At 38.3% G+C, this 24,779-nt stretch overlaps 1 protein-coding gene across 2 annotated transcripts in view; it reads left to right on the forward strand.

Moving 5' to 3' along the window:
• Positions 1 to 211: 211 nt before the first annotated feature.
• LOC149138546 (uncharacterized) overlaps positions 212 to 24,779 on the forward strand; it is a 71,327-nt gene continuing 46,759 nt past the window's right edge. The window contains exons 1-2 of one of the 2 annotated variants that reach the window (XM_089449773.1): positions 212 to 770; positions 9,171 to 9,332. In XM_089449773.1, the coding sequence (XP_089305899.1) occupies positions 561 to 770; positions 9,171 to 9,332 (372 nt within the window). In that variant the 5' untranslated portion in view covers positions 212 to 560. The remainder of the gene's footprint in view (positions 771 to 9,170; positions 9,333 to 24,779) is intronic. The other variant, XM_089449774.1, reaches the window with a different exon arrangement.

Genomic DNA, 24,779 nt, shown 5'->3' on the forward strand with positions numbered 1-24,779 from the left:
AAGCTTCTTTAAAAATAAAAATATAGAATAATAACCAAAAACACACCGAATAATAGGCAAACACCCAAAAACATTTTAGAAGAGTGAATATATAAATATATACAAAATACCCCCAAAATAAAAATGTGATTTTCTTTCCATAATAATAATATAATAATAAAAAGCCAATTAATGATTATCCCTGAATTATAATAATAAATTTTACCTCTTTCGGGAAAAAAATAAAAACCACTATCAATTTCAATGTCATTATTTGAACATTTTAGTTTGGGCTGGTTGTGTGTCTGGACATAATCTTGCTCCAGTAACAGATCCTTTCGTCTGCCATTACTAATCATATTTCTGAAAATTGAAAACCACGTCATCATACGGAACCCTAGGTGGCAAACGCAAAATTGACTTCTTCCAGACGCTGATGCAACGGAAGAGCACATGACAACATCACAGAATCTCAGATGATTCTGATTCCTTTACCCTTTTAAGCTATCAAATTATCTATTTACTATAATTTTGAAACCCATTTTACCCAATTTTTTCTTTGCTGATCATTGTATGAAGCCATGGCCGTGCTTTCAATCCGGCCATTGAGCTCGGCGTGCCAAAGACCGAGATGCGTCGTTGCAGAACCGAGTTCGCAAAATTGGAGGAAAAATAGATTCTGCGTGCAAGTATCTGATCCGTCCTCTAATTCTATGATCCCGCTAACATTACCTCATGGACGTTTAATGTACCATCCTGAGGCCACCAGGAGAATTTCCAATTACCGCGGGGTACGCTCTCCTCATCTTTGAAGCTATATTTTGAGCAACGGGTTGTATTTTTTTTCCCAAAATCTTAAGATTTCAGCTTTATTTATCAATCAGGAAACCCTAAATATGTTGTTGAATGAAACCCTAATTTAAGATGTCGAGGTTGCGATCAAGTGCCCGAATCAAAACAGTATCAATGCTTAGACCTGGGTTAAAAACCTTCCGAAGACATGTTTCTGGGTTAATGAGGGAAACTGAACTAACTACCGTGTTCAAGACCATTGGGTGGAAATCTCATTAGCCTAACAACCAAGGTATGCGGCCGATCTCAGTGGAGTAGGTCAGGTGCAAGCAATTAATGAATTTTGCATTTAAGCCAAATGTAAAGCCCACTTCCTTAACAAAAGACACTTCATTTTTACCGTAAAAAACCCTAATTTTGCTAAAGGTGGGTTATAGGTTAGCCAAAAAGGATTCAAGTGGCCATATACAGATCAAAATACGGATGACTGGACAAGAGTGGAACCAGTAATCTTTCGGGGGCCAACACTTGGCTTGTGTTTGCCTTATATTCTTGTTCAAAGAGTACTTTTGCATAGTTCATCAGTGCAGATCGAGCAACCTTCTACAAACCACAGATGTGTATTTCAACATAGGAGATTGATTGGACGTATAGGGTGAATTTTGCATCTAAACCAAAGGTAGAACTCACTTCACTTATGGTCATTTACCAAAATACAAAGAACAAGATACACGTCTATTTTTGATAATGCAGGGTTATATGTTGCCCAAAAGGATCCACCCACAGCACATGCGCGCATATACACGCAGTTTGAATTCATGGGGGTCAAACAAGTGATCTTTTACAGACCAAAACACGGATGGCTCTATGAGAGTGGAACTAGTAACCTTTCTGGGGCAAGACTTGGCCTTTGCCTGTCTTACATTCCTGTTTACCAATCAATTTGCAATGATACTTTTACAGAGTTCGTGAGTATAGAATAAGTGACCTTTTAGAGCACATCTCCACATATACACATTTTTTTTTTTGTTTTCTCTTTCTATTGTTTGACAGAAGCTTCCTCTTATCATGATGCAGAAAGCATGCCTTTCCCTAATCAGGGAGTATTACGATGAATGTAGCTAGTATACAACAGTAAAGGAAATTCCTTAGTCTAAGAAGCTGTGGAGGGGGATCTTTATTTCACCAAATTTGCCAATGGACTTGCGCCTGAACCAACCATTTGAGATGTTCTGTTTGCAGGGATGAGATGGCCTTATGAGGGGTGAAACATGTCAATGGGGTGTTTGAACATTGGTGGGGTGAATTTCACCGCCCCTTCTCAACCATTGAACTGAGATTACTGGGATTACGTTAACACACACACAAAGATTGAGACCGCGGGTGTTGAACATGTGATCTTTTACAGACAAAAACACAAATGAATGGAACAAGTAAATTTTTGTTCTGGGTGGTGCGCAGGACTTGGCCCAAGTCTGCACGACATCCCTGTTCACCAATCAATTTGCAATGTTACTTTTGCAGAGTTAATGAGTCGAGAACAATTGATATTTTACAGACCTAAAACATAAAGAATTCCATGACAAGGTTTTTGGGGCAAGACTTGGCCTGTGTCTCCCTGACATTCCTGTTCACCTGTCAATTTGCAATGGTACTTTCACAGAGTTCATGAGTAATGAACAACTGTCATTTTTCATCCATGCATATACATACAGAGATTGAGACAGCGGATGTCAAACAAATGACCGTTTATAAACCAAAACACAAATGACTACATGAGAGTGGAGCCAGTAAAGGGGGCAAGACTTGGCCCATGTTTACCTTACATCCCTGTTCACCAATCAATTTGCAATATTACATTTGCAGAGTTCATCAGTATAGAACATTCGACCTTTTATGGACCTAAACACAAATGATTACATGAGAATGCTTTGAGGAGCAAGACATGGCCTGAGTCTGCTTTATAGACCTGTTCACCAGTAAATTTGGAATGGCAATTTGCAGAGTTCATGAGCATCGAACAAGTGACCTTTTACAGTTTATTGGTGCATATGCATATGGAGATTGAGACCACGGGTGTCGAACAAGTGACCTTTTACAGACCAAAATACAAATGGCTACATGGGAATGGAATCAGTGAACATTTTGCGTGGCAAGAATTGATCTGTCTCCGTGGTGCATCCCTCTTCATCAATCAATTTGCATTGTTACTTCTGCAGAGTTCATGAGCATAGAACAAGTGACCTTTTACAAATCAAAACACGGATTACTCCATTCAAATGGAATGGAACTTGTAACCTTTTGGGGCCAAGACTTGGCTTGTGTCTACATTAGTGCTACTAGACTCTTTCGAGTCTGAATCGACTCTCAAGTCTGTCTCTGCTCTTTGAGCAAACCGAGTTGAGTATGACTTGGGTTTGCAATGCGAACATAATTCATATTGACTTGACAAGTCTGTATTGGAAATCAGACTTGGTTCTTGCATGTATTAAAGGCACACTAAATGAAAAAGTACTCATTTTTCAGACAATCAACAAACCTATTGATTCCAGTGTTCCACCAAGTTTTGGCAATGTAGGGATGTCTCAGGATTTGTGGAGAGAAATCTTAAAATTTAGGGGACTTCATAGAGGATGTCATGGTCATGGGAGACCCCACCCCAAATATATATATATATATATATATATATATATATATATATATATATATATATATGTTGCACGACTCGTACTCGTATAAGACTCGTCGACTCGTATAAGACTCAGGAACGACCCTTATAAGACTCGTATAAGACTCGTCAAAATACAAAAAGAACTTAAAATACGGTAAATTTTAAGCACAAAAAAGAAACTAATGACAATTCCAGTCTTTATAAGTTATAAAAACCACAATATATGCAATAATTCATGCCATCATGTCATATCTATACAAGTACAACATAACATATTCGATTTTTGTAAGCAAAACATTTAGATACTGAATAAGAAAAGGACTCATGATTCCATAATTAAAATAAAAAATGTTTGCAAGTTCAAAATTCAAATACATATGTCATAAATGACAAATGATTGTCTCATAACAATCTTGAGTCTCATCACTCATGGACGGCTAAAATAAGCCCTCGTGGAGCTAGTGGTAACATCGGAAGACTGAAGCAATTGTGAGGCAGGTGTATTTGGAGTCTCCATTTGAGATGGCAAACTAGAGAGATCCTTAGTCTCTTCATCAAGCCAACTCAAATCAGGGGCCTCCTCCTTTACAACCCAATCAGACTCTAAATCAATAGTATCCAATAAAATTGGATCTGTATCCTTTGGTTGCACTTGTTTTGTGAGCATTCGAACATTGTAGTAGATGAAAACCAACTTCTCTAACCTCTCATGCTCCAACCTGTTTCTCTTTTTGCTGTGGATGTGCTCAAACATTGACCAATTGCGCTCACAAGAAGAAGCACTGCAGGGTTGAATCAGAACTCTAATGGCGAATTCTTGTGATTGTGGTGCCTGAGTGCCACAATCTATCCACCACTGAGCTGTAAAAAAAGAACAATAAAGATTACCAGTTTGCAATACCAAACATATAAAAGGGAACTAGCAAAATTACAAGCTAAGTTCAAACAATTTGCACTTACAAGGCATTTTCTTGTCCTTGAGATGTTGCCTTGAGCTGAATCCAAAGATGCCAGATGCTTCCTTGTACATATCTCGTTATATATTGATTTTGTTCTGAATATCTAGATTCGGGAACATCTTCTCAATGCATATCATGACACCTCTCATCACCTCGGGATCTCTTTGAATGCTAGACCCCTCATTATAGAATAAGCTTGGATGAGATATGCTCCTGCTGTATGCAATGCTGAATGTAGTTGCTTGTCCCGCTTGGAATCAATAATTTGCCATATAGGGAGATATTTAGATTCATTTCCCTTATAGAAAGTCTTGATGGACTCTTTGGCCGTGTCCATGCCCTCATAAATATATCCCATTGCAGGTTTCTCTCCATCCATCAATCTCAAGAATTTCACAAGGGGCTGAATGAAGCTGACAATCTCAGTCACTTTGTCCTGCGAACTATCAACTGTTGAAATTTGGTACCGGAGGACAGGTGGTTCCCTTAGGCTTTGATCTTTGGCCTAGGGAAAAGTGTCCAAAAGAATTTAATTTTTCTCCTAAAGTGAATTTATAATTTTATAAAGTTAAATCTAATTTAAAAGTGACTTTAAGTGATAAAGTTACTCAGTCTAATTTTAAAGTGACTTTTATAAAGTCAATGAAAAATTAGAAAGGAAAAGTGACTTTGGAAATAAATGACTAAGTGGGTCTTTATTAAAGTGGGGTGAATTAAAAAATAAAAAGTGAGATTTAAATGAGCATTTAATCTCAGCCTTGGATCTCAATCTATTTCAGCCATTGGATTTAGGGATCATCCAAAAGTCACTTGGATCACCCAAAAGTTACTTGGGGTTAGATTAAAGGAGGAAAAGGAGGAAAAGGTCATTCATTCTTTCATGAGCAGATTGAGAGAAGGAGAGCAAGAGAGCAAGGGACATTTCTGGACAGTGAGCTGCGGAGTTTCAGCAGAGTGGAGTTTCAGCAGAGCGGAGTTTCAGCAGCGGAGTTTCAGCAGGGCGGAGTTTCAGCAAGTCTGTACAGTGGAGTTTCAGCAGGGCGGAGTTTCAGCAAGGCTGAGTTTCAGCAAGTCTGTACAGCGGAGTTTCAGCAGGGCGGAGTTTCAGCAAGGCTGAGTTTCAGCAAGACTGAGATAAGTTGTAAAAGTTTGCTTGCTGATTTTTGCTGAATATTTCTCTTACTGTAAAAAGACATTTTCCAGAAATAAAGAAGAGCTCTCAAACTGGTTTTCCCCAAGAGTGGTAGGGGGTTTTTCCAGGGTCACATTGACCAAAATCCTCAGTGTTTAAATGTGTTTTAATGGCTGTTTATTACTGCTGATTTTTATTTCTGCAATTTCCAGCATTCTGTAAATACTAAAATTTACAGAATTTGTGTTTTCAGCAAATTTATTTTTTCCAGCTTGTTAAATGTATGGTTATGGGAAAGGACATTTAACTATATGGGAGAAATAAGGAGAAACTGAAAACTGGGGTGGGAAATGAGAAATTTCTACATCAACAAAGACAGATGTTTTCATAGACATTGTTTCCGGTTTTGTGCTAACTTTCTAGAATACCTATTGCTGGTTACAAAACATTCTTCCCAAAGCTTGGTACTCATACAAAAGGTTTTGGAGGGAAAGAAAGTTTGTAGCAAACTGTGTGACAATTGGGTGACTAAGCTCACCCTGTGTGAATTCCCTCATAAGGTTCAACTCCCAAGCATGATTATGAATATACTTGGTAATATGCTTGCATTCTTGCACAACGTCTTGCACCCACTCCAACTTCCCAATGTCCTCTAGCATCAAGTCTATGCAATGGGCAATGCATGGAGTCCAAAAAATGGTGGGATATTTGGCACAAAGCAACCTTCCAGCTGCCACATAATTTGCTGCATTGTCCGTGATTACTTGGATAACATTTGCAACCTCAACTTCCTCCACCACATCAGACAACAATGGAAAAATCAAATGTGTATCTTTTACATTTGTAGATGCATCAATGGATTTTAGGAACATGGTTCCTTTAGGGCAAGCTACAACAAAATTTATTATTGTTCTACCCCTCTTATCTGCCCACCCATCAGACATAAGTGTATAACCTGTAAATTTCCATGAGCTCTTAATGCTCTCCAATTGTTCCTTGACACACTCAAGCTCCTCATCTAGCTCTTTCCCCTTAAGTGCATTATAAGATGGGGCTTTGTATCCAGGGCCAGCACATGACCACCATGGGTTGATAAAAATAAGACCTTGCATAGTTGAATGAAAGACTATTATAGTTCCAAAACCTCCTCATTGCCATATCTGCCTCCTTCCTCTTCTTATCATTGAAACTATCCAAGGTTGGTTGAGATCCTGGAGTTGTACGAGGACTGAAGAAAGAAGAGGTTATACTCCTGTTTTCCATAGCAGTTGAAGAGGAGTTACCAATACCTGGACTTTGAAATTGTGTTTCACTCTGAGATGAAGATCTACCTATCCCAACAATCTCATCCTTCCTTCTTGCCCTCTTAGAACTTGCTTCTTTAATGGATTCCAAAGCAGCTACCATTTCAGTAGTGACTTCATCAGGGCAACTTTGACAACATCCCACACCATGCCCAAGAATTTTGGCTAGGTGGTATTTCAGCCTGTTTATGCCTGCATGCATTGTGGCATTGCAATAATTGCACTTGATATTGTGGTCATTACCGGGAATGATTTGTTGTGCACGTGCCCATGTCTGAAACCCTTTGGTGGCATGGTGACAAGTTTTTTTTTTTTTTTTGCCCGTGTGGCTGAGAAACTCAGCCACAGGCATTCCCAAACAAAAAATTTTTGCAAACAAAAAAAAAGCAAAAACGAAAACATTCTAACTAGGTTCATGAAGCGTATCTGAAGCTTAGTTTGATCCGATGAAACCTCCTTTAGCCTCCTCCAACAGTGCCTTCATGCTCCTTTAGCTTCACTCTCAAGTTTCAACACTCACACAAATTAGCCAAACACTCAAATGACAAGTGAATGAGACATGGAAGGGAGAGAGGTGCTTATAAAGCCTTTTTTTCCTTCCAATTTTCCTTTTCCTCCACCTCATTTCCAAAATAGAAAAAATAAATAAAAGAAATTCGAATTTTTGGACAGATTGTGGGTTATGATGCCCAGAGGGTCTTATACTGGTCTGATGAGGGTTTAATGGGCTACCTGTGGGTAGCCGGGTTTTATACAAAATCCGCCGGGTCCAGGTCTAGACCGCGGGTTCTATGCGGGTCACCCAACCCAGCGTAGGACCCGTCCTTACCTGCGAGTTTTATGAGGGTTGTGCTTCACTGATATATATATATGTGTGTGTGTGTGTGTGTGTGTGTGTGAAAAATTTGAAATATAAAAGCGCAATTAATCGCAAATTTGTATCATCAATGCAACAACATACATGATCCAACTGGTATCTAAGTCATTTAGAAATTGATATTCAAACTAGGAAGATCATCATATTTCTCATTGTAAAATCATCAATGTCCAAAACACAATTTAATACAATGATATCTCAGATAATTACATCTATAGTCATTTAAATGGTGAAGAGTCAAGATTGGCATAAAAAATAACAAAAAAAGAAAGGGAATAATTCTCAAGCCACTAATCATGCTCAATCAGCGTCTGCTTGGTCTTCTGCATCTATGTGCTATGGGAAACTATCAACATCACCTATGGGAATGTGAAGACAGCTGGCCCATTGTTGAAATCTAAACATTACTCTAACATTTCCAGCCAAAGAAATAAGAAAAGATTGATCCTACTTCAAATTTTCACTGAAAGAATACTTGCTGGGCCTGGAATATGTTTGGAAGCTTGTTGTTCCCAAAAATCCAATTTCAACCCCTTAATATATTCAAACTAGTGTGCTGTAGGGTCTGAGAGGGCTATAAAGAGAAGAAAAAGCAAGTTGAGGGTGGCAGGATCCCCACCACGGTTTAAACTTTGAAGCAGAAAAAAAGGTTATGTTGTTTTTGTTTTCTGTGCTTTTATGAAGATGTACCTCCTGTAAGAGATGTCCTAGGGTGCCCTCAACTTTCAAGTACCTGGGGTGCCCCATTTCTGCCAGGGACATCCCCAGTGAAGTCCCTAAGCACTAGGGGTGTATATGGGATGTTCCTGATAAAGTCTCTGAGTCTGGGGAATGCAGAAAGTGTAAGGAATGCATCCTTATCCCCTGGGTTGTGTCCTTATAGAACACTGAATTGTCCAGAATCCATGGCATTTTGTAATATGTAGTTAAATTGTCTAATCTACAAATGTTGGATTGTATTATTGCTAAAAATTTCCATCATATGGAGATTGTAAGTATTTATATTCATGAAAAATACCTCTTTTTCTGAAATTTAGTGTATTGTTTTAGGTTCTTATTTCCCAGGGTAACTCCTGAGGTTTTCTAGAGGCTGAGTCAATTCTTTGGCCTTGTCAAGTCATTCTCCGAGTTGAGTCTGGTAACATTCCAACTCTAGCTTACATCCCTGTTCAAAAATCAATTTGCAATGGTACTTTTGTAGAGTGACTTTTGACAGACCAACACATTTTATTCCACGAAATTGGAACTAGAAACCTTTTGTGTGGAACAAGAATTGGCCTTTGTCTACCTATTAGTGCTTTTGCTCTGCAAGCAAGATTGGCACCAAAACTGCAGTTGATGCTTTCTGCCAATAGACAAAATATTTGAATGTTGTGATCAGTTCTGTTGATTTAGATGCTAATTTTAGATTCAAAGATAACAATAGGTATAATGATTATGTGATTGGGATAATCAGGCAAATAATATTTTTGAAGATGAAGAGGACCTTGATGAAGAGGAAGAAGACAGTAGCCTTGATTTGTTCGTACAATTTGTACAAACGATGCTGAAGAAGATTTCCAGGAGAGCAAGGAAAGCTGCCAGATCAATATTGCCTTCTGCAATATCACCACAATTGGTTCGTACCCATTATTTTTACTCTGAAGGGTTTAATGTATCTGATAACTAGTGTAAGGTCTTCTATATATCGGTTGGCATAGAAAAATTATGATTCTGTTTATGTCATTCCTCATCCTGCAGGGTTTATATTTACATGCCAAAGATGTTTCTTGCAAGCATCTGGCATTTCAAAAATGTAGTAAATATGGTTATAAGCAAATTCAAAATCTGGCCTTGATACTGAAATTATAGAATTTTACCCTACAATATGACTGGTTTGTAGAGGGAAACTCCCAAGTAGCCTTCACAGTAGTAGTAGCCTATGCACTGAAACGGATGCAGAGACCAGGGGGGAGGGGGAGTGTAAATGCAAATTTCAGAAAAGTTGAATGTTTTGTGACTATATTTATCAGGATTGCACTCAAAAATAAAAAGGTGGCACATGGATATGCGTTCTTTGGAAATATTATTATTTTTTGTCAATTTTTTGGGTTAAAACATGGCCAATTTTCACTGGATACATTTGCTAAATTATGAAACGCTAACAAAGTATGCTTGAAATGACCCTGCAATGCTGAAACACCACTTCCAGTGTCCAATATGGCCCTGAAATGTTTCAGGGCTGTAATCCCAAATTCTCTGTGTATCCCCTCTGTTTCAGTATCTGAATGCTGAGATGCATTTCAAGAACCTGTCAGAAATTTCTGACAACTTAGGCGCTAGTAGCGCAACACATCGAACAATGCAATACAACATCTAGTTCTAGTTATCAATCTTTGAAAAGGTATACACTCTCAGGTTTAAAGCCAAACTTCCAATGTGCATCAGCTGCAGAGTAAAGATGGCCACACATGCTGTACCAGCAGTGGTTGGGCCATTGTCTCTACTAAACTAGGTCCTTACAAGAAGCAAATGCCCTAAAAATAAGATTAGTTTATTTCGAAACTATAAATCATAGTATTCTAGACAAATTAACTCACAATAGCGTAAAAGTAGGGTGATATTGTGGCAGAGCTGAAGCAGCAAGTGCTTTGTTATAGATTAAAATGGGTGATATGGTGCAGGTTGCCAGCAGCCAGTGCCATGCTATATTTCTTTTCAGAGTATCCTGGACGGAGTTACAAAATATATATCATAATAAAGAATAAGGGTTTTGGTTAAGATGGTTCAGCAAAATGAACAGAGATCAATGTTTGATCTCTTGGCCATTTAAGTCACAGTAGAAAACATGGGAATAGACTCATCATCTTGGGTTTTTTTCTTGCTCACTTAATCATTGGAGCGCCCAACTTACAGTAATCTTCCAATGTGTACATAACATATAAGGTAAGGTAATTACTGGTGTTGAAATTGTATGACAATTACAGTGGAATACACTTTTCTGATCTGATAATTACTGCCTAATGATCTTCAAACAATTTTCTCATGCCATTGATATCATTGAGCATTTACACATGGAAAATATTAACAGTAAATGCAGCAGAAACAGTAAAGATCTTAGAAAGACAGCCATGCACAATAGAGAATAATTTTACCCCAGGAAACCCATCTTTGGGAGAAAACCCAACAACTTTTCTTAGGAGAAATTATTCTTCAGCAAGGTTTACAAATAGCAATGTCTACAAATCTGTGCTAATATCCAAGTCAAAATACCAGTCAAACTTGGTGAAAACATCTGCTGGTCAAACCAGCCAAAAATAAAAAAATCAACACTGGTCAACTCAGCCTGGTCAAACTGGCCTGCGGTCAAACTTCAGCATGTGGTCAACTGTGGCAGCCTGTGGTCAAGAGTCTCCATGTATGGCCTTCTTGTGGTCAACTATAGTTCTAAGTTACTGGAAAGGGCTAGGGATTTTGCTTGAAACGCTGTTCCCCGTTTCCGAAACAGAAACAGGTACGATTCTTGTAAGATCCACCTGGAAATGTTGGAAAAACATTTTTTAACCGTGCCAACAATTCTGAAACAGTGGGTCCGGTTCTGAGAACGGTTTTTTAGGATGGAATTTTTTTTTGGATCCATTTCCGAAAATGGATCCACCTTGAAAAAGGCCAACTACTGGGAACGGAGATCTGCTATGTGTTGGGCATATCTCCCTCAATTTAATACAAACCAAATGACCATCATCTGCATTTGAAGTTAAGCAAGTCAATGAAATTCCATTATATAAAGAACTTGAGATGTAAGGCTCGGAACCACTGTGAGGATTATATCATTTATGAACATAATCTGAAACACTCAATAAGTATTGTCGATGTTTGTTAGTGTTATAATTTGTTCAAATCCTCAGAAGAAATGACAATCATATTATTCCGAATATGTCTATATAATCAAAATCGTGCCAAATTACAGGCACAGCATCCATTCCGTGCACATTCACCATTCCATTTATGTGAGCAAAATGTAACCAAATTGAAAAATGTATTCATCATGGTACGGTGATTAAATTTTTAATGAAAGTTTTAAAGAAAATGGAGCATTGCAAAGTTATAACTCAAGGACATTCAACCAGGTCTATTCATTGGCATTTAATTAAGGGGTTCATACGCCAAACAAGTATTATGTCAATGCCAAAAATTTGTGAATGATATCCTAGATCCTTTGATATGAACCTTCATACCAGCCAGTGAACACATGCTATGACCAATGAAACTTATAATCAGTAATAAGAGAAATAAAGGGTTTGTGAAAGATCAATTGATCAATATCACAAATTCTCACAATGATATCACGCCAAGAAAATACATTAATCCTGATAAGAGTATCAGAGACGCACTTAGAAACACGTGATATGGACCTATATATATATATATATTTCCCCCTAGAAATTCATATTTGGTGAGATCCAAGTGTGCAAAATGTTTAACTTATATTTCAGTAACCCATGCAAATGAAAAAGTAAAGAATATGAAAGTTACGCTTTAAATTTTAAGTGCCCATATGCTAATTCCAGATTAAGTGTGATTTGATAAAACCCACGTGGATATATTCAAATAATTTTTTTGAAAGGGAACATAGAATTTTACAGATACAAACAGAATATAATCAATGCTTAATGTGAAATGCAATGTATTGTTACACGTGGAGTTCATTCCACATTTCCAACATTCTTTCAAAAAGAAAAGCAACCTAGTGATATGCAAGAGCAAAAATGTCAATTTGTCGGAGTGCATGAAATGGTGTTTGGGGTTTATTTCTGTCAGACTTTTCACTAGACCCTAAAAGTTTGCTTATGACATGAGTGAATCTGAGTGTTCGTGAGTAAATAAAATTTAAAATTTAAGAAATATTCACTCTCCAACATTTATTTTTTATGACTGATATCCTAGATGATTATGTATTTTTAGATATAGAATCTAGATTCTAAAACATGAATGGTAATAAGAAATTCCTATTTTCTTATATATATGTGTGTGTGTGCCATTTCCTTGCCGTATTGTGTCCAGATTTTTTGAAAATTTGCCGTATCCGTTTCAAACACTGTATCCATATCTGTTCCCGTATCTGTTCAGTGCAACTTAACTATAGTTTGGTCAACTTTGGTCAACTCAGTAAAAAAACATCTCAGTCAACCCTGGTAAAAGTTTGGTCAAACAGAGATCAAACTTGCTTGTCAAAATTGTCGTTCTCACACGTGCAGCCTCAAGACTAAGTTACCAGGATTCGGATCCGGATCCGGATACGGATCCGCCAGTTTTTTGAACAACCAGGATCCGGAAACGGCAAGTACACGCAAATATAAAATATTTTATAATTTTTAAAATTAAAATTTATATAAAAATAAAAATAAAAACTAAATTTGTATAAATTAAAAAATAAAAACATATGCTAATTTTTTAATTTATAATTTTTACATACAATAAATAATTATTATATAAATAATTCATGACTTAATATATCATTTATAAATATTAATTAAATTTATACAAAAATGAAAAACATATATGAGTGTTTAAATATATAACTTCAATCTATTTGAATAATGTATTTAAACATTAATTATTAGTTGTAATGCAAATTATTAAAGTTATTTTAGAAAACTTACCTTTTAAACTTGAAAAAAAAACTTTAAAATTAATTAAAATAAAACTTACTTTTTAAACTTTAAAATAAATATATAAATAAAAGTTTACTTTTTAAACTTTGAAATATCTAATTAAAAACTTACTTTTTAAATTTAAAATATCTAAATATATAAATAAAACTCACTTTCTAAACTTTAAAATATCTAAATAAAAGCTTACTTTTTAAACTTCAAAATATCTGAATAAAAATGGCCATAGATTATAATACGCTGATTCATTGTTTTTGCAGACGCTGAAACTTACTTTTTAAATTTAAAGTATCTAAATATATAAATAAAACTCACTTTCTAAACTTTAAAATATCTGAATAAAAGCTTACTTTTTAAACTTCAAAATATCTGAATAAAAATGGCTATAGATTACTATATAATACGCTGATTCATTGTTTTTGCGGACGCTGATTCTTTCATTCACTGTCTTGTACTAAAGCTTATAATGTGGTCAATTAAAATAAAAATAATAAACTGTCCGGGCCAACTCCCTAGATTATTTTGGTGGCCGACGTCGGTTAATTAATTCAGTGACGCCGGACGCTGATTCTTTCATTCATTTGCGACTGAACAGTGGAATTTCCCGTTTTGGAATTTTGTGCTGGCGTTTGCTAGATTACTACAGATTTATGCGTTGAAGTTGATGATTTTTTTTTAGCCTCAGAGAGAAGCTGGGCGTATCTCTGTGGATCCGGATCCGAATCCGTCTCCGATCCGGGGATCCGTGGATCCAACCATTAGGCTTGACGGATCTGGTAATATAGCCTCAAGAAGAGGAATTAGAAATGATGAAGAGAGAAAATGACTTGCTCTTGCTTGGTGATCAAATTAAACGTCATAACATCTTATTTATACTTGTCAAAGGGGTGTGACAGCCCAAGGGACACCTCTCTTCATTGGCTGACTGATTTGACCTTTTCATGGGTCGACTTGTCTCAATAAAATAAAAATTTACATAATTCTTCTAGGGCCAACTTGGAGACCCTTTAGTCATATGGGAATACCTCTCAATGCTACACAAAAATCAACACTCCCTCTTAGTGAGGGAGGTATTCTCCTTGGCTAAAAACAAATTTCTCCTCCACTAGAAAAGTTCATGACTGCTATGTTGATATAGTGTCTTCTCATATACATTACTATAGATATAGATCACTCCATCCTGGAGTAGGCAATGTGAGTATCTTGGGCCATTTACCCTAGCCAAATTAGCATGGCTCCATGGGTAAATGTATCAATCTCCCCTGGTCAAATCAACATGACCTAGCCAAATCAACATGGCTTCTTAGGAGAAGGTTTGCCCTTGGGCCATTCACCCTTGGCCAAATCAGCATGGCTTCTTAGGTGAATGTATCATTCTTCCTTGGTCAAATCAACATGACCCTATGGATGCCAAATCAACATGGCTCTAATGGAAGAATGTTTGCCCTATGCTACAGTTGCCCTAGGCCATTCACCCCTAGCCAAATCAGCATGGCTCCATGGGTGAATGTATCATTCTCCCTAGTCAAATCAGCATGGCTCCATGGGTGAATGTATCATTCTCCCTAGTCAAATCAACATGAGCCTATGGGAGAATGTCTGCCCTATCCTGCAAGCATCAATACTCTAGGCCATTCACCCCTAGCCAAATCAGCATGGCTCAATGGGTGAATGTATCATTCTCCCCTAGTCAAATCAGCATGACCCCATGGGAGAATGTCTGCCCTATTTTGCAAGCTGCAAAAACATCAACACTCCCTCTCAATGAGGGAGACATTCTGCATCACGCCAAGCTTGTCTTTGAAGTATACAAACTTCGCTCTAGATAGAGGCTTGGTGAAAATGTCCAGAATCTACTCGTCTATGGTTATGTACTAGAGCTTCACTGCTCCCTTCTGCACCATGTCTTAGATCAACCATAAAATGACCAATTTCCTTCACTGGATACATCATCACAGTTTCTTTTTGGTCACCCTGACTTGGTGCTCCTTCTAACATTGACGCAGATCTTCCTGTGGCAATCCTGGATGCTCTATTTGTCATGGAAGCAAATCTTCCTATCATTGTGGCTTTCTTTGTTATTGAAGCATATCCTGTTGTCTAGCATGGTCCCCTCATCGAAGGCATGCTCCTAGAGACTTCCCGTCTCTGAGCATCTAGTCTGACGATCTCAACCCATGACATCCTCTTGGAAGTTTTCTCCTTCCACTCTGCCTGACTGTCTTGTTGAAAATAGCAACAAGAAATGCTAAAAATAGAAATGTTAAAAATAGCATTTCAGGATATCCTCCAACTCTATTAGAAATAGCAAAAAATAGAAATGCTAAAAATAGCATTGCTATAAATAGTATTTCGGGATAGATTCCAATTTTAATTAGTCCCTGAATTAAAATTCGAATTTGGTCTCATCAGCTGTTTGAAAAATAATTAATTAATTCATCTTGAGTTAATTAGTTGGAGAAAATCAAACATGAAGTCTATGTGAAGACATGCAACAATTATCCCTTTGATTGAGGAAGTTATCCCTTAATTAAGTAGATAAGGATGAGTTGTATTTGAGTTGTAATTAGTTAGCTTAGTTACGTCTAGTGAAATTAGTTCCAAACAGTTGGAGGAACTAATTGTGACTTCAGTCAGTTAATGCATGCATGCATGCAACTAGTGTTCTCGAGATAACTGAATATTCTTTCATAAATAACTCATGCATGTCAGTTCAGAGAAAGACTCAGTTGAGATTAAAGGAAGGGACAGTGTACTATCAGTTGGAGGAATTTTCCTATATAGAAAACTCATCCATGCAGAATGAATCATATCCTTCAGGATTGCGTAGTTATTTCAGAGGTTAGTGAGCAGTGTGTGAGGTAATTACACCAGGTGGCAGCTTGAGGACCCAGGAGAAACTGCGCAAGGAAATAGGAGGCTTGGAGGACTGAAGGAAGACATATGTGTTGTTGTCTATTCTGTCTATGAGCAGCAGTGAGGGATTGTACTGAGAGTTGGATAGCTTGTGAGCTAAAGCTTTGTGTAATCCTGAGATATTTCCACTTGTATGATAATACAAATAGCGGGGTTTTTAGCTGAGGCTTTCCCCTGAGTATTCTTCTGTGTTTCATGTGTATTGATTCTTCTTCTGGGTATATGTGTTCTGCTTGATCTTGCTCAAATTGATTAAGCTTCCGCAAAGTTTGATAGTAGAAGTAGATCAAGTATTTTGCTTTAGGATATTGCATTATCAGGTGATCTACGGTGAAATTTCTACATGGTATCAGAGCTAGCTGATCTATAGAAAAATTTCTACATGGTATTGGAGCAAAGGTTATCATGGCTGTGAACAATTTACTGAGAAGAATTCGAAGTTTGAAGTTCAGGGTTGCAGGTGCAAACCGAATTCACAAGATGGGACATTATGCAACTAATTGCCCATCGAAGAAGTCGAAGAAGGGATCCTCAGGTGATCTACGGTGAAATTTCTACATGGTATCAGAGCTAGCTGATCTATAGAGAAATTTCTACATGGTATTGGAGCAAAGGTTATCATAGTTGTGAACAATTTACTGAGAAGAATTTGAAGTTTGAAGTTCGGGGTTGTAGGTGCAAACCGAATTCACAAGATGGGACATTATGCAACTAATTGCCCATCGAAGAAGTCCAAGAAGGGATCCTCGAAAGGATCGGAAGGTGAGGCATTAGCCTCTCAGTTCGAAATGGACTTGACCCTCATCGCATGCATGGTTTCATCAATGATGGGTTGTGGTTGGTTTCTTGACAATGGAGCCTCATTCCACATGACCGACGATAAGAGTTTGTTCAGTACCTTGGAGGAGAAAGACCTCCAGATGCGCATAGAGATGGGTAATGATGAAAAGTATAGTGTTTCAGGAGTGGGCACGGTTTCTTTTAAGAGGGAGCATGGAGCTCGCATCACCTTGACAGATGTGAAGTATGTGCCAGGACTGAAGAAGAACTTGGTATTGATCGTGATGTTGGAGGACAGAGGCTATGATGTTGTCTTCAGTAAGGGAAAGGTTTTCCTTAGACATATCACCACGAGACAAGTGAAGCAGATCGGTTCACGAGTCAAGAACCCGTATGCTCTTGAGGTTCAAGATGCATGCAAAGCCTTGAGGAGCAAGGCAATGTTGAAGACTTGGTGGTTGAGAGGGAGAGTACATTACTTCTCAACATGCAGTGCTAGAAGAAGTCTCAGACAATTGTGGAGGAGCCACAATTGGTGAAGCAGCTTCAGGAGGTTGTGGAGCAACAACAACTGGAGAAGCCGAGAGGAGACCGAGTGGAGGCATCCACTCATGCAGAGACCTCTAGTAGGGGGAAATCTCGAGCCAAGTCAACAGAGGGATCACATGCAACCATACCTCCAGGTGTGAGGTGGGGCGATGTGAAGCGATAATCTCAAGAAGGTTGAAATAGGGGCAGGATCCTTGAGGTACCCAACCTCTTTGATTAGACCTTGCTACGGGAGCCCCGACGAGGAGTAGCAGGACTGGCTGAGTGGGTAGAGACAGATGCAGATGGAGCGGCAGAGGAAGCTTCAACATCAGAGGGTGTTTCTAGCCCAACAGGGAGGTCAGTTGGGAGATCAGTTACTTACTTCTCAGTAACTAAGTTGCAGTGCAACAGTGGGCAACACGATGCAACATGATGAGAGGAGGTGCAGTGCGGATGCAGTGCTGGGAGATAGGACCAGCAGCAGCACGGATGCAGCAGGAGGAATCAGTGTGATTGATGCAGTCAGAGATCAAAGTGACAGAGGCTAGAGCAGTCAGATACTGAAGGGCACAAAGGTGCAGAGTTTTCAGTCGACAGAGGCAATAACAGTCAGAGACTTTGATGATAGAGGCATCATTCTTATTCAGGTTGGATATTTTTGTGTTCCTAAAGTTGCTGGAGCAACAACATTTGAGAGAAGTGTTGCATGCAAAACATTCCAAAGGTTCAGGATCGGGTTTGAGTTGAATGCCTTTCTTGTTGAGAGGGAGTGTTGAAAATAGCAACAAGAAATGCTAAAAATAGCATTGCTATAAATAGAATTTCAGGATATACTCCAACTCTGTTGGAAATAACAAAAAATAGAAATGCTAAAAATAGCATTGCTATAAATAACATTTCGGGATAGATTCCAATTTTAATTAGTCCTTGAATTAAAATTCGAATTTGGTCTCAGCAGCTGTTTGAAAAATAATTAATTAATTCATCTTGAGTTAATTAGCTGGAGAAAATCAAACATGAAGTCTATGTGAAGACATGCAACAGTTATCCCTTTGATTGAGGAAGCTATCCCTTAATTAAGGAGATAATGATGAGTTGTAATTAGTTAGCTCAGTTAACTGAGTTAAGTCCAGTTAAATTAGTTCCAAACAGTTGGAGAAACTAATTGTGAGTTCAGTCAGTTAATTCATGCATGCATGCAACTAGTGTTCTCCAGATAACTGAATATTCTCTCATAAATAACTCATGCATGTCAATTCAGAGAAGGACCTAGTTGAGATTAAAGGAAGGGACAATGTACTATCAGTTGGAGGAATTTTCCTATATAGGAAACTCATCCATGCAGAAGGAATCATCTCCTTCAGGATTGCGCAGTTATTTCAGAGGTTAGTGAGCAGTGTTTGAGGTAATTACACATAGGTGGCAACTTGAGGACCCAAGAGAAACTGCGCAAGGAAATAGGAGGCTTGGAGGACTGAAGGAAGGCATATGTGTTGTCTATTCTGTCTATGAGTAGCAGTGAGGGATTGTACTGAGAGCTGGATAGCTTGTGAGCTAAAGCTTTGTGTAATCCTGAGATATTTCCACTTGTATGATAATACAGATAGCGGGGTTTTTAGCTGAGGCTTTCCCCTGAGTATTCTTCTGTGTTTCATGTGTATTGATTCTTCTTCTAGTTATATGTGTTCTGCTTGATCTTGCTCAAATTGATTAAGCTTCCGCAAAGTTTGATAGTAGAAGTAGATCAAGTATTTTGCTTTAGTATATTGCATTATCAGGTGATCTACGGTGAAATTTCTACATGGTATCAGAGCTAGCTGATCTATAGAGAAATTTCTACATGTCTGCTCCCTCTGAAATGGAATATCTTTCGGTTATCTGGCACACTCCTGGACGTCCTATTGATCTGTACAATCCTCCTTTTCAAACACCAATCACTCCTGCTGAGTCTATGCTCGAGCCGGTAGGCCATACAAGAACTTAACCATTTGGCGACTCAAGCAAAAATCTCCTCGTAGTCCACTCTCTCATTCTAGTAGAACCCTTTTGCCACAAACCTCTATTTTGTCCTTGACGCTGCCATCTGTTGCATGAATCATCGCCTTGGCAACCTCCGTAATGGACTTGTCTTCCTTTCCACAAACCCCATTCAGAAGGCCATGGAAGAAAAAGGAAAAATCATAACCAAGCAATCATTTATGGTATTTAAGGCATACACAATATAAAACAACAGGAGGTCGATCAAAGGAGAAAAATATGATTGGAAGTACTTATCTCTTGATCAAGGAAGAAGTTGTTAAGGGTTGTAGGGAATTGTCAACCCCCTCTTGATCCTTGCCCCCTTGTAGAATATCATTGAAGTCCACGGAAGTATACCCTCCCCCATTATTTTGACCTCAAAACCTTGATCTTCTTCCCTGTCAAGTTTCCTACATGAGCCCTGAACTCCTGGATCCTGTTGGAGACCTCATCGTTGGCCTTCATGGAAAAAAATCATTAATGAATGTTAAAAGAAGTAGTTTTTTTGAATTCCATTTGCAATCTCATCAAGTTTAGATTCCTTTGTCTTCTTTTGAGGTTGATGTTCATCATTGTCATCAACGTCGACTGTTGATGCATGTTGCTTCTCCTTCCTTTTCTTCTGAGGACACTGGGAGGCATAGTGTCCAAAATCATGACAATTGAAGCACTTGATATTTGACATATCCTTCTTCTTTTGATCTCGAATTGGAGTGGTTCTTCTACCTGTATTTTTCTTATCAAACTTTCTAAAATTTCTTTTTTCTTTTCCTTTCCTTACATGAGCTATAAGAGCTTGAGTTTCTTCATCCTAAGATCTACAAGCTGTCCTTGGACAACAATCTGGCCTCCTCTTGGACACAATCAGTCCATAGCTTATCAAACTTGGAGAACTTTTCTCATGCACAAATTCCCTGAAGAAATGGCTCCCATGAGGAAGGAAATCCATTCAGAGTCCTTGTAACAAGCTCTATATCATCAATGATATCTCCTATGGTTCTAAGTTCATCTCTCAACTGAGAGACTCTCATAAGATAAGAGACAACATAATCTGATCTAGACGTCATGACATTTCGAAGTTGATGCCTCAAGGTTAGTTTCCTGCTAGTGTTGTCACTTTGCAAAAATCCGGCCAAGGAATCATACACTTTTTTGGCAGTTTGCAACTCAACAACATGTGGAATCAAGTGGTCCTTTATAGAATCTATGAAGATTCTCTTAGTCTTGGCGTCATTCTTCTTATGCTTGGCTTTCTACTATAAACCACCCTCACATTCCTCTAATAGAAGATTGCCCCACTAAATACTTTAACAACCCACACATGCGGACATCAAGTATTCAAAATGCTTGATAATTTTCATGCGATAATTTTGAGAGGACTTCTCTATAGCCAGTGAAATGTCTAGAAGCCCCACTATCTACCAACCGACTATCAAAAGAATCTGGAGGAGAGGAACTGGAAAGTGCAGAAACAAGAAAGTATTTAGCTACATTATTATCATACCTTGGATTTCTTGATCTCTTTTGAGGACAATGACTTTCTTCACGGGCAACAGGAGCATCTCTTCTTCTTCTATTATTGAATGTGTTGTTATTGCCACTATTGTTGTTGTTGTTGTTATTGTTGGACCTTGGAGCACTTCCATTTTTCGGACAATCTCGATCATAATGACCAAACTTGTTGTAGTTGTAACATTGAACTTTAGATGAGTCCCCTTTCAATCTTCTATTGGAGTTCTTGAATGCTGGATCAAGGTTTCTCGAATTAGATGGTCCTCCTCTTTCTTTCCTCTTCTTAGCTTCAACAACAAATGCAATGGGTTCTCCTTCTTCATGCTTTTAAATTCTTCCTATAGAGATTATCCTGGTCTCCTCTTGAGTTCACTTGCCGAATAGTTCTTCAAATGAGGGAAACTTGTCATTATTGCTAATGGTTGTAATACATGTCTCCCAAATCATAGGAAGACCTCCAAGGGTGATCAACACCAACTCTCTATCAGATGCAATCTCTCCAATAGTGAAAAGTTGATCATTGAGTTGGGGTATCCTCATGAAGTATGCTTGAATGGTCTCCCCCTTGTTCATTTTGATGTCCTTGAGTTGATTTTTCAAAGAAAGAATTTGTCTCAGTTGTTGACCTCGTACATCCCAACTAGCTTATCAAACATTTCTTTAGACTTCTTCAACTTCGAAACATAAGTGATCAAATGATCTCTCAAAGAATCAATAATAATTTTCTTAGCTTTGATCTCACCTTTCTTGTACTTGGACTTGACAGCAGTAGAAGCACTCTCCGAAGGCTCAGGTACCTTGCCTTCAACATATTCCATAACATCATTTTCTTCCAATGTCAGATCTAGCCTAGCCCTCCATGGAGCAAAGTTTGATGAGTCATTCAGCTTCTCCTCAATCTTGAAGTATGAGGTAGACATATTGACCAAGTCAAATGAACTTCAACAACAACTAAGATCTCTTCAAAGGGGGTAATTTTTCTTGTCTCCTTGGGTTTGTCTTCACCTTAGCTCTTATACTATGTTAATTTTTCAGTGTTCTATGCTGTAACAATCACTTGGACACTTTCTTCTTTCAGTGGCATTCACTTTTCCAATTAAATTTCAATCACGCAATATCAGTAAGCAATTGTAGATAGAACAATAAACAACATGTGCAATAGAAGACAACCAAGATCAAATGAAACAAAAGATTTAGGTCAAAGACCAGGGAAAAACCTGATGAGGAGGAAAAATCAACTAGATTCTTCTTCTATTAGATCTTCATCAAATGTTCAGCAGAGATGCATAGTCTAAGTACATCCAACATTTATGCAAAGGTCAAAGCCTTGACTTTTCTAGTCAACCAATCCGATATCCAATCAAAGATGAGACAAAAGTCAGATCTGGTCAAATATCATTCTGCAACTTTTAGTCTTTTTATCCCATTCAAAGTCAACAACAATCAATGCACCCCTAACTAATCAATAGTCAATGGTCAAAGTGCCCAGAAAAATTTGGTCAAGGCAGCAATAGATTTTGCCTTCCTTGCTTGGTCAAAACAGTCCAAGAATTTGCTTGCAAATTTGGTCAACCGTACCAAGTCAACTTGCGGTCAAACCTGCCTCAGATATGCAGTCAACAGTGGTGAAGGTGCCCATAAAAGTTTGGTCACAATCCTAGTTAAATCAATCTCTCAAATAGATCCAAAACCATAAAACGAAGTCAAATTCTCCTCAAGTCAATGCGGGTCAAACAATCCCAAAACAAAAAGTCAATGTCGCTCAACAAAATTCGTCCTCCACCTTTCGCACGTGTGAAGTCTGTTAGAGAATCTAGGGCAAAGTAGTGTAAAGAGATTCTCCGTTGCTTGATAACAATTTGTGATGTCTTTTTACAATTTATCTTCTTCTTATAAATGTGTGTGTCATCAAACTGTTACCAAAACAAAATAACAAGAACACCAATTTTGGCTCTCTGCCAGGGACAAACCCTCTCCACTCTTGAGAGGAAAACCCTTTGTAAGATTTCTCTTATTGAAGCTTCTTATTTGAACAATTGCCAAACCCTAGGCCCTTGACTAGGATCCTCCAATCACAAGTCAAGTCCTTTCAAGTTTTACTTCTTCTTGTAGCACCTTGTCTTCTTCCCTTCAACACTTCTTCCGACAACTGTTGCAGGCTTAGGGCAGCAACAATGCAGCCCTAATTCTTGGCACGTGTGAGCGATTCTCCCCACAAAATTTGTCTTCCGTTCTTTCCTTCCATACCCTTCAACACTTGAGAGAGAGGCCTTGTAGGCCTAGTTTGAACCTTAATCAATGAGATGTAAGTGGTTGTGATAGTGCTGTTGTAATGACTGCAGTAAGCCCTCATTCATTCGTACGTGTGGCTGTGATAAGCCCTAGAACAGACTTCAAACTTTCGTTCTTCTTCCTTAGTCCTTCGCTTGAGAGAGAGTTGTCTTGTAAGCTTGGTTGGAACCCGAAACAAGGAGATATGGTGTGCTGCTATTATAACCGCTGGTAGCCTTCCTGATTCTCGCACGTGTGGCTGTAGATGCCCTCAAAACTGTTTCCCTGACTTCGGTTGTGTGTCCTTCTTTCTCGATGCCCTTGGAGACCCTCTTCCTTTACTCCTTCTTGCCTTACTCCTTCGCAGATTTCAGAGTGAATGTGTTGTCCTTTTGAGGAGTGGACAACCTCTATAAATAGAGGTCTGTCCCTCCTATTCAAGCCGACATGACTGTCATTTAGGCCGACTTGACAGATTGCCTTTTAATTCATTTTTATTCATTCTTTGCTGCTTGGAGACTTTGTTAATGCTAGTAGAGGACTTGACTTGTCTTGGAGGTGTTCCCATGACCTTGTATGATGTCATACATGATGTAGCATGCCCTCAAAGAGTATCATCATAATTACATTTTGACGTTGACTCTCTAGAAGCAATTCAAAATGTGCTTGTCCTATTTTCAATGAGCAAGAAACTCATTGACAAATAATATCAAATTAAATTCTTTTTTCTTGAATAAGTACAAATATCAAAATTACATATATGAAGACTGGACCTAGTTACATATATGCCAGTGTGTTACCAAACTGTTACTGTGTCATCGGAGCTAGGGCTTGGGTTATATCACAAATCCACTGTTGGAATGGCTTCAAAATTAGAGGCCTTGAGGACACACCATCTCAGGAGAGGTTAGGAGATCGAATTTTTGGAGGGCTACTTTGTTGGGAAAGTGATGCCCTAAGTGACCCAACTTGGCTAGACCTAGAAGAAGGTGAAAAAGAGTTGATTTTTGAGTGACCACCTCTTGGTAGATCAGTGCCTTAATCATGGGAGAGTGGGGTCTAGGATAAATATGAATGAGAACCTTGTTCTTGGTCAAGGAGGCCTTAAGACTACTTCGTTTGCCTTCTAGGGCAAGGGGAAGCAACCTTACAACTTTATACTTCAACTTGCAAAAGGTGATGGCTTATCAAGATGAATTCATTGACAAAATTATCCCTAGGAAATTTCATTCAAAATTGCATGGCCCATACATTGGGAGATGCTATATAGAGTCAAAATTCCACAATTTAAATAGTAAATGCATGCAACAATTAGCCCTAAAAATAGCGAAATTCCCAATCCAATGTATATGACAAAGTAAAATAAGAATAGCATTAAAATCTTG

The sequence above is a fragment of the Pinus tabuliformis genome, chromosome X, assembly GCF_031772625.1.
Source record: "Pinus tabuliformis cultivar Carrire ecotype Pingquan chromosome X, CPIR1, whole genome shotgun sequence".
Lineage (NCBI taxonomy): Eukaryota > Viridiplantae > Streptophyta > Pinopsida > Pinales > Pinaceae > Pinus > Pinus tabuliformis.